This window comes from Saccopteryx bilineata, chromosome 1 (genome assembly GCF_036850765.1).
Source record: "Saccopteryx bilineata isolate mSacBil1 chromosome 1, mSacBil1_pri_phased_curated, whole genome shotgun sequence".
Classification (NCBI taxonomy): Eukaryota; Metazoa; Chordata; class Mammalia; order Chiroptera; family Emballonuridae; genus Saccopteryx; species Saccopteryx bilineata.
Window position 1 is genome coordinate 351,368,308 of NC_089490.1, and position 11,288 is coordinate 351,379,595.

Sequence of the window (11,288 nt, forward strand, 5' to 3'; positions counted from 1 at the left end):
TATGTACTTGTGTCATAAATTTAATTTCTCCCTTGACCAATATAGACATTCATGTCCTGATTGAGCTTTGTGACCTTTATTTTCTTCCCATCTTTTGTTCATGGAGGAAGCCCTTGGATTATACAGAACTCAGTCTGGGAAAGTTCTGATCCCACTGAGGGCACAGCAGAGCATCCAGGTCAGACTACCATAGAAGCACCTGGTCCAGATGTGGCATTCATGCCACAATAACAGTACCAGTGGTGGTCAGTTTAAAATGGTTGAGGCAGGTGGACTTCACATACCTGGGTTTATGTGAGTATGAAACAGCCTACAAGAAGCTCTTCATGCTCCACCTAAAGACCACAATTATGTCTTTGAATTTCATAAGATATAGAATCTGGTATTTTAACCTAGTCCTAGAGACTGAGGAACCTGGGAGAGATGAGCAGAGAATCAGGTCTCTGGCCCTGGGTGAAGCTATCAAGCTTCTGTATGTGCTCCAGCCTACTTTGCAGCACAGCATCCTGGGCATTCTCTCACATCCCCACTCTGATGCTCGCCGAGTAGGGTCAGCTGCTTTACCAGCTAGACTTTTCTACATGGACGTCTTCTTTAGAAACCAGAGCTTCCTTGTGAAGGATGAAGCTTCACCAAGTCATGGGGACTCTCTCACAACGGGAGCCCTTTTGAGTTCCTCTGAACCCTGGGAACATTTTGCTGTGACAAACTAAGCAGGCCCAGACATTACAAAAGAAGAAGGGTGTGTCAAATCCCTCAGGGCTTGAGAATGTCTCTTATAAAACCACAGGGTAAGCACAACTGTACCCAGGCAGGGGCGTGGTTAAAAAAAAGAAAAAGTCCTGTACTCAGAGTGTGGGCTCTACTAGCACACTTCCTCTTGGCAATATTCCAGGGACAGCTCCCCTGTTTCCTCCAGGTTTTCCAGCCATACTTCTGCTCTTCCCATTTCCTCCTATAGGCTAAATGACAGGGAGGAGAAGGAAGCCGGGACCCATTTCCCACCCTCCAGCCTCAGCCTCTGTTCTGCGTTTGCTTCTCTGTAGCTGCAGTCACATGCTTCACATCACCTACCTGCCTTCTCTGCTCTCCTTGCCTGCCCAGTCTCTCACTTCATCTCCAAGCCTAGTGCCACGGTAGGTCAGGAGTTCTGCAAAGGACACATTGAGGGAAAAGTGAGGTAGATTCTCTATTCTCCCTGAACTCCCAGGCTCTACTGTCTCTGAGCTGTGGCTCGGAGTCCAGGAGCTTCTCCTTGCTGGTAACGCACTTTAAAGGTGTCACACTAATGTGTGCTCCTATCTGTGATCAGGAAACTGGTGTATAGAGAAGATAAGGTCACATAGAACTGGGACTAGGAATAAGATCTCCTGGATCACAGTTCAGGACTGTTTCCTGTCCTGGACTTTTTGCCTATTCTTCAATTGAGAACAAGTTTCTACTTGAAAGAAGCTGGCTTTACCACTCACACAGATATGGCAGCTCTACTTGCCCCTGGGATTTCACTCCCACTCTGAGGGTATCCTCATTCTGACTCCATTCACATTTCTTCCTGGCATGAGTCTTTGAGGCTATTAGTGGTACACAGACCTGCATGAACCAGCCATAGACTGTGACTTGTCCCCCCCATCTGCTGCCTCCTCTCCATGGGATTCTAAGCCAGAGTTCATCACTTCCTTCTCCTTTTTCAGGTTGATCCTTTTCAGGGGGCCTCTGGCTCCTTAGAGTTATTCTACTCAGAGAGGATCACATACCATGTCCTGCCTAAGAGACTTGAGGGACAAGATATTTCTTCCAGGAAAGAATAGAATATTAAAAAACATTAAATGCATCTGAAAGCATTATGGAAAAAAGAAAGAACAGTAAAAGAGGTCAAGAAATGAACTCAGACAGCAGTACAGGCTTGTTATATTATTGGGAGTGAACAGGTTAATCACTTTGAACCTTGATTTAAACAGAATATGTAGTCCCTATCCTGATTTTGGAGGAGGTAGGCATGAGAGAAAAACATGGTTCAAGTTTACATTTTTCTTGTTTCTGTTTATTCCCACTTAAGCACAGTGGTTAAGATCCAGAGTGGGTTTTGAAGCCACATTACCAAGGATGACACCCTACTTCTGCTACATATAAACTGTGACTTTGGACAAGATATTCAGTTTCTTTAAGCTTCAATTTTCTTTCTTATTTAAAAAAAATTATTGATTGATTTTAGAGAGAAGAGAGAGAGGAGAGAGAGAGAGAGAGAGAGAGAGGAGAGAGAGAGAAAGAATAGGCCAGGGAGGAGCAGAAAGTATCAACTTGTAGTTGTTGTATATGCTTTAACCAGGCAAACCTGGAGTTTCAAACCAGTGACCTCAGCACTTCAGATAGTTACTTTATCGACTGCACCACCACAGGTCAGGTGCCTCAATTTTCTTATCTCTAAATTCAAGATAATAATAAACATGCCTACATTATAGAAATATTGTAATGATAAATAAAATAATGTATGTAAAGCAATTATATAGGATAAAACAGTGTCTGAAACAGTAAATGCCTAACACATGTTAAATAATATTATTATTATCCTTAGTACTTTTTTGTATTAGATTTTATTGATTTTTAGAGAGGGGGATAAGAGAAGCAAGAAGCTTCAACTCGTAGTAATTGCTTCTTGTATGTGCCTTGACTGGGCAAGCCCAGGGATTCAAAGTGGAGACCTTAGCATTCCAGGTCAACACTTTACCTCTGCACCACTACAGGTCAGGCATATCCTTAATACTTTTATTACTCCTGGAAGAAAATAACTATATCTAATTGTCTTTGCCACATTATTTTAAGCATATATACAAAATCTGACCTAGGTATAAGATGCAAGAATCTGGACAAGATGGGAGCAAATGAGATGGCCAAGTGAGTGTGGCTCAAGTCTAAAAGGCAACAGAAATCAAATCCCAAAGCCCTAAAGAATGGTTAGATGTGGAAAGTCTGGAAGAGAGTGTATGAAGGATATATTTGTTGATATCTACTTTTTATAGAACAGTGTTCTATATTCTTAAGATGGGAAGTCAATTCCTTTATTAATAAGGTCTTAATCGCCCTTATTTAGTATAAGAGATGTAGAATTCATGAAAAAGAAAAGATATAGAATGAAGCAATTTATGTGTGAGAAAATTACCTGCTGATTTTGCATAATATTTTAATCCAAACTAAAATATGAATTTTATTCATGGTCTGACAAAAGGACAGAGTATTTGCAGTCTTAAAGGAGTCATTGGCAACTAGGTTAGTAAATTTGAACTTGAGAGAAGAACAAAGCTGTGGCTAATCTATTTTATTTGTGGGGTGTTTTTGTTTGTTTGTTTTTTGTTTTTGTTCTTGTTTTTTTTGAGTAAGAGGCAGGAAGAAAGACAGGAACATCAAGCTGTTCCTGTATGTGCCCAAACCAGGGATTTGAAATGGCAACCTCTGTGTACCAGAATGATGCTCCAACCAACCAAGCTATCCAGGCAGGGCTTAATTTTTTATTGATTTTTTAGGGAAACAAAGAAAATAAGGGTGAGAAAGCAGAAGGGGAAAAGAAGCATTCACTTGTTGTTCCACTAAGTCATGCATTCTTTGGTTTTTTTCTGTCTGTCTTGACCAGGGATTGAACTCACAACCTATTGTATTGGGATGATGCTCTTAACCAACTTAGCCAATCGACCAGGGCCTGTTTTCTCTTTTCATAAATAGTAAAAGGGAGGGAGTGCTTTCTTTTTTTTTCTCCTTAAGTTTTATTCAATCACATTTGAAATGCAACATTATATTAATTTCAGGTGTATAATATAACTATTAGAATTATATAACTTACACTGATCACCTCCATAAGTTTAGTGGGTTCTATATATAGCTATTACAATACTGTTGACTATATTCTCTATGCTGTGGGGTAGGAGTATTTTAAATGCTAATGATGAGTTCAAGTTTAAACACTATGGGTCCTAGGTAGCAATGACAGTGGTATTAGTAAATATACTAACATAACAGCTAACATTAGAACACTGTTTTAAAATCTGAAAAGCATATTTATCTACAATTTTTTAAAATTCTAGTACCAATCTCCTGAGGTAGGAAAGCAGACACTGAAATTTAAAGGAAAATCACATCTAGAAACTGAGACATAGTTACCAGCAAAGAGTCCATAAAGCCATAGAAATGCATGAAGTCTTCTGGGAAGGGTATAAAAATAATAACAGATAAATGGTTCAAAGACAGAGGGTGGAAAGAGGAAATGGAGATAGCACAGGACAGAATCCTTCCTTTGTTATTTTTGTTATTTTTCTAGGTCACTAAGCCTGCATGAAAGCCATTGGTGCCTGTTGGTGAATAAGCATGGGTTTGTGTTACTGCCAGGTTGAAGGATGCACATACATTTAAATTATCTTGGCTCAGGTCAGACTCAATTTATGTATTATTCTTTTAGTAAAATTTTTAAAGTATCGGCTGTTGACCAATTCACATTTTCAGCAAGAGGGAAATAACCAACCAGAAGAGAATAAAAGATAATCTCTTCTGATATTTTTGAGCATTTTTAAACATTTGGCACAGGAAGCAGAATCCTCGGTCACATGTGGCTAAATTTAAGACAACTGGAGCTTAGAAGGACAATAAAAACAGGCTCTGATATTCTGGAGTCTGTTTTTGGAACGGTGAGGCTGTGTTCAATGGGAAGGAATATCTCCGAACTGGAGAGGGGAGGGGGATGAGAAATTATGTTCTAACGCTACATATATGACTTCTTTACTATGTACCTGGGAAAAGTCATTTTTACTTTGTCCTCTTCCTCACTTTACTCAGCTTTATATTTTGCACTGGTTATATTATTGCTATTTGAAAGCAATGAATGTATTTGTTTTCATGTTTCCTATTTGCTACTCTTTCTATATAGAATATAAGTTCCATAGAAGCAGGATAGATCCTCTTTCATAATTTTTAACCTCATATTCTGAATGCTTAGAATAATGTTTAAAATATAGTATCTACTCAAATATTTTCCAAATGAATGAATATTTTTTTAAATTTATTGGAACAACTGTATATCTTTCTTTTTTCACAATATATAGTATTTCCTCAGTTCTAATGCTTATGACATTTGGACTCATCTTACCATAAATGTTACATCACCGTAGTGTTGCTCTTCTCATCCCCTTTCTCACTGTAGAAGTGTGTCTTCTAATTGACTCTCTTGCAATCAAGAAAATGAATTCTATAAATAAGAGCTCCACTAGTCCTTTGGACAATGGGGAGCATAGTTAACACTAGCATTCAACTGAACTAGCTTGAAGTCTCATCACTGTATGATACAAAGAGGACTGAAAGATTTTTCTTTTTTCTTCTTCTTTATCTTTCACAATGAGAAATCCAGTCCTTTTCCTAGGCCTCCAACTATTTTTAAGAGTCATGTCCTCCAGGGTCACTCACTTCCTCAATGTGTCTTGAAGCCTGAACACTACTCTTCTATCTCAGCACAAGTGCCAGTACCTCTGGCATTGATAAATATACTTCTCTCATTTCCGTGACAGCACTGCTGAAAGAACTCATTGCTTTCATTACTAATTATAGCAGATTTATACTGAAAATGTTTATATGCAGGGTGGATAGACATTTAAGGAAATTATAGTGAGGCATAACATGGATAATAATTGAATCAAATATTGTAAATATCCTAAATCCATTTCTTAATCCTATTAATAAGTAATGTCTAACTGATAATTTTACTTTAAGTCTCTCTCCCTTAGTGACTCTATCTCACATTTTTTCTTCATAACTATAAATCTCAATTTCTAAATTTTAATATTTTTCCATTAGAGTAATACAGCTCTCTGTTTGCACCTTCTTTTCCCTGATCAGATCTTGTAGAATAACCATAAGGAAACAACTCATCCAAGAATATTTTATACACAGGACCATCTTTTTCATAGGTATCATACCATTTTCCTGGTATGCAAAAGTACCTGCAGACAGTTCTTACTTCAATATCATTTGCTTTTATATTTTTGCTACATTTAAATACACTACAAATTATCTTAGCTATTCCAGTATACAGTGGAATATCATTCTATACCTTTGGTAGAAAACAAAAATATGACCTTATTTCTGATCTGCTTGGTCTTCACTCCATAGACAATGGGGTTGAGTGCAGGTGGAAGAAATGTATAAAAATCGGCAAAAATAATGTGAAATGTGTGGGAAATAATTATGTCCAAAGTGACAGGCAAGAATGGAGAAAAAGTCAGGTGTTTATGAGAATGACACAGAAGTGGGAACCACAAGTGCCAAGTGCCTTCTGGTGGGCATCTTGGGGAGGAAGGTGAAAAACAGCACAGAGAATGAGGGCATAAGAAAAGGCAATGAGAATCACATCTGAGATTACTGTCACTATGGGAACACAAAAGCTATACCAGATGTTGATTGAGATATCAGCAGAGGCGAGTCAGGCACTATCTATATGCTCACAGTATGCATGGGGTACAATGTGTGTCCGGCAGAAAGGCAGGTGTTTGAGCAAGAATACAGAAGCAAGATGATGCAAAAGCTGTGAAAAGAGATGCCCACAACAGTCTTGATGATGTTCTTGGGGGTCAAGAGAGTGGTGTATCTCAAAGGAAAAAAAAAAAGGCCACAAAGCAATCAAATGCCACGGCCATCAAGATGGCTGAATCCAGAACAAAGCTATAGCGGGGAAAACATTTGTGTAAGGTACCCTTGGAATATAATTTCTCAAGGCCCTAGCGAAAAGGTACTGAGTGTTTTAGGAACACTAGCTGTGGACAAGATAAGGTCAGTCATGGCCAGCATGAGAGAAAGAAGGACATAGGACTGTGAAGGCTACACTTCACTTCGGTGAGGTAGAGAAGGATGCAGTTTCCCACCCGGCCAAGATATAGATGATACAGAAGGGAATCCCAATCCACACGTGGGAATGCTCTTGGCCTGGAATCCCACCAGGATGAAGGTCCTGTGTTGTAGCTGCTCAGGTTGAAAATGACCATTGCAAACAAAGATTTAGCCTGGGTTCTGAGGACGGAGAGTGTTAAAGGATAGTTAGGGTCACTTGAATCACTCTCACTTCCAACCACTTGTCATTATTGATTCTTGAAAAGAAAAGGTGATCATATAACTTGTCATCCAAAATAAAAATTTTTTATTTAAATAAAGATTGATATTACAACTGAGGTTAACATGCATAAACCAGAATTATCTTAAATGTATTTGATTTATACAATCATTTTACATAGAAAGAATATCTTCTTCAATAATTTAAACAACTTTTCCAAGTCAACTTCCAGACCTGCTGCAATCACTCTTATACAGTTTATATGACTTTATGGGCATTATTGTTTAAGATCTGTCTGTTCTGTAATTGTTATATCAATTTCTGCCTCAAGATAATTACTCGTACTACCCTGGTGACTGTGATTCTAAGATTTGTGAGGTCAGCAGCCCTTAATGGGTATCTAGTAACCTAAGTCAGCTTAGCATATGCTAGCTGAATTCCTACACTATCTGGATAACTCAATTTTAATTAGGAAAATTTTCTATAACTGAGATCCATGAGCCCTGTTCTTACAAAAAAAAAAAGTTTTTAAACCCCTATACACTATACAGCTGCATAATAACCTAATATTCTGGACTTAATGACAATGTTAGTCAAGATTTCTGTCCTAAAGAAGAATTATTTCCTTCTCTACACATTTTTATTAGACTAAAGATACCCCCCCAGTAAATATATTTTCAGATACATTCACACATTGAATACTTAAAATTGCAAACATACTTTGTTATAAATTTACATTTTCTCATGCATTTTATCATCATATGTTATCCTCACATTATCTTACACAGAAATAAACTTTCCTTCCTCTCTATCTCTATTTCTATCTCTCTCACACACACATGTATGCACACATTCACCCATACACACATATGCACACACCAGACACACACATGTACTGCACACACACCAATGAAAATATAAACAAATTATTTTATAATTGGATTTTGGATTTTAACACTGCTTTACAACTTTCTAAAACTTTTGCTCAGAGAATTTTTTTTTTCGTAATAGTTTTTCCATGGTTTTGAGAGAGAACAGTGAGAGAAAAAGGGAGAAAGAAAGGAGAAAAGAAGAGAGACAACAAGAAGCATCAAATCATTGTTTCACTTAGCTGTTCCATTTAGTTGTGAACTCATTTATTGCTTCATATCAGTGCTCTATCATGGAACAAACCTGCAATGCTGGGATGATACTCCATCTACTGAACCACCCCTTTTGGGCAAGAGAATATCTCTAAAGACTAGGTTCCAATACCTTCTTTTTTCTCCAGTAATGTGTTTACATAGAATGCTTATGTAATCTACAGAAAACCAACCACATAGTAAGACCAGGGACTCCCAAGATCAGAACTAAGAGAAAGCATGTGATGGTCATGCACCTCAGGTTCCAAACCTGATAAAGACATATCTCACCTTCAACCTTGTATCTACTCCCACTTTTTGTCTCATTATTTAGCCCAGCTTATCATACTTTCCATCTCCCAGACCAATACTAATTTTCTCCAATGCGAAACAGGATTTCAGTCTTTTTTTCTGACCTGAGTTTGAATTATTATAAGAAAATAAAAATACTTTTCTTATAATAACTCACACTCTCCTCTATTGGGCCTTCATAACTCATATGGTCTTCATAACTCACATGAAAACACAATCCAGAGTTCAGACAGTGAGCCAGGTAGTCCAGCCCTCATCTGCTGAGTATCTGTGTTCCCCCTCTTAGCTTTATCTTGGCTCTTTTGTCCACTGCGGACCTAGAGCTCATCTATTGCAAACAACAGAGATCTGAGCAGGTTGTTCAGCCTTCATGTTCAAACTTCTCTTCTGCGCTGCTCATGTGCTCCAACAATACATGACATTAGCCCCTTAAAGTCCTATGTTTTGAATCACAGCTCTTCCAGCTTTTCTGAGGTTACCTTTTATTTATACACATGTGAAGAAAGCTCTTCTCAAGCTTTTATAGTTTCATGCACTCAAACAATGTTCATTCATTCAAAAGCATTTATAAACACACATGGACACACCTAAAGAAACTCTGAGGCTTGTTATTCAACAAATTCACAATGTGGGGCAATCTACAAAATAGTCTGCTTTTTGCAATATGTTAATGACATTTAGAAAAAGAGAGCTTTAAGGAGAAAAATACCTTTGTACATAAAAATAATTTTAAGAGAATGAACAACCAAATGTAATTATTGACTAGATTCTGATTAAACAAACCAGGTGTGAAAGATAAGTAATGTGAAACTGGGAGAAATATAAATATAAAATAGGTATTAGATGATATAAAGTAAATAGTATTGTTTTTATTAAATGTCATTATGGTACATATACACAGAAATTCCCATAACATCTTAATAAAATATGGACACAGAGTATGTGCTCTGTAGCCAGAAGAGGAGGCATTTTTATCCCAGTTCCATAATTTAACCACTTTGTGAACTTGTGCAAGCTAACTTGAACTGTATGATCCTTGAGTTCCTCATTTTTCAAAAGGATCTAATATCTATAATTTTAGTAATCATTAAAGTAATATAAAGTACTCCTCAAAATCACTCTTTAGTGTAGTACCTGGCACATAATTAGCATGTAAAAATTTTGCTCTTTTTATTAGATTATATTTTGTATCATTGGTATTATTACTAGCAGGCAGATCACAGAGTAAAAAAGAGAAGCACAATAGCCAGATACATAAAAACTAACAAGAGCATCACACAAACTCACACACTTAATTCCATTCTTTGTGTTAATGCTGTGGGTTCTTGTCACATGTCCGATACAGAAATTGCCTGAACACTGCTTACAATGGCCATTTTTAACAAAAATACATAATTGTCCATTTATTCTAATCTGTTAGGGCCCATTTGATGGAGTATATATGCAAGCACTGGAGATCATGACCATGACCTTGAATTATACTGGGGAACAATTTTTTTTTCCATTTTCTGTTGCATGGGGTTTTAGAACTTTTCTATATAAATCTGCATTGCTGATTCCAAATCTGAAATCCATTTTTTGGTGGATGCTCCAATTTTTATGCAATTTTAATTTCTCTTTTGTTACAGTTAATGGCATGCATTGGTTTTTAAATTGGAGTTAAAGGGCAATGACTCTTGGATTGAACATAACCACAAGGCAATTAATGTTTTACAAACATCACTTTTACATAAATGTAGTTGGGGTTTTTTTGTTTGTTTGTTTGTTTGTTGTATTTTTCTGAAGCTGGAAACGGGGAGAGACAGTCAGACAGACTCCTGCATGCGCCCGACGGGGATCCACCCGGCACGCCCACCAGGGGCGATGCTCTGCCCACCAGGGGGCGATGCTCTGCCCCTCCCGGGCGTCTCTCTGCCGTGACCAGAGCCACTCTAGAGCCTGGGGCAGAGGCCAAGGAGCCATCCCCAGTGCCTGGGCCATCTTTGCTCCAATGGAGCCTTGGCTGCGGGAGGGAAAGAGAGAGATAGAGAGGAAGGAGGGGGGGGATGGAGAAGCAAATGGGTGCTTCTCCTATGTGCCCTGGTTGGGAATCGAACCCGGGTCCCCCGCAAGCCAGGCCGACGCTCTACCACTGAGCCAACCGGCCAGGGCCCATAAATGTAGTTGTTTTTAAAGGTAAAAAATTATTATCTGATAAAAACACCTTCTTATTTTGTTTTAAGATTGAATCATGGCTTCTTCAAGTAAGCGTAAATGTAAGAATCGTTCTGACACCTTTTGTTATATGTGTGGCTGTTTACACACTTCAACATCAAAGGTGAGATATTTTATCATTTGTGATACATGCATATATTGCTTATTTTCAAGTTCTCCTTAGTGATCAAGACAAGAATTGAGCTCCTCATATTATGTGTCATAATTATGAGGAAATGCTTTGTGACTGGACGAAAGGAAAATGCAAAGGAATGCCTTTTGGTATTCCCATGGTTTGGTGTGAACCTAAGGACCACAGCAGTGACTGTTATTTCTGTCTGATCCATACAAAGGGCATCGGCAAGAGAAAAATGGCATATGATTGCATATCCTAATATTCTTTCAGCATTATGATCTATCCCACACTCTGAGACACTCCTGGTTCCAGTTTTCAATGGTTTTATTTCTTCTAAGGACAAAGAAAGTGAACATGGTGATCAAGTGTATTTTGATAAGATGCATGAGGAAATGGTTGTAGAATCTGTAGGGTCTTCTTCTGATGCCAAGCAGTCAATAACCCCTCA

At 38.0% G+C, this 11,288-nt stretch overlaps 1 protein-coding gene across 1 annotated transcript; it reads right to left on the bottom strand.

Annotated features, from left to right (window-relative positions):
• Nucleotides 1-6,074: 6,074 nt before the first annotated feature.
• OR52H1 (olfactory receptor family 52 subfamily H member 1) lies at nucleotides 6,075-7,013 on the bottom strand. Its single transcript, XM_066253786.1, is given in 9 exon segments — nucleotides 6,075-6,215; nucleotides 6,217-6,262; nucleotides 6,264-6,540; nucleotides 6,543-6,636; nucleotides 6,639-6,702; nucleotides 6,704-6,821; nucleotides 6,824-6,895; nucleotides 6,898-6,965; nucleotides 6,967-7,013. Coding segments are annotated over 9 exon segments (927 nt in total).
• Nucleotides 7,014-11,288: the final 4,275 nt, after the last annotated feature.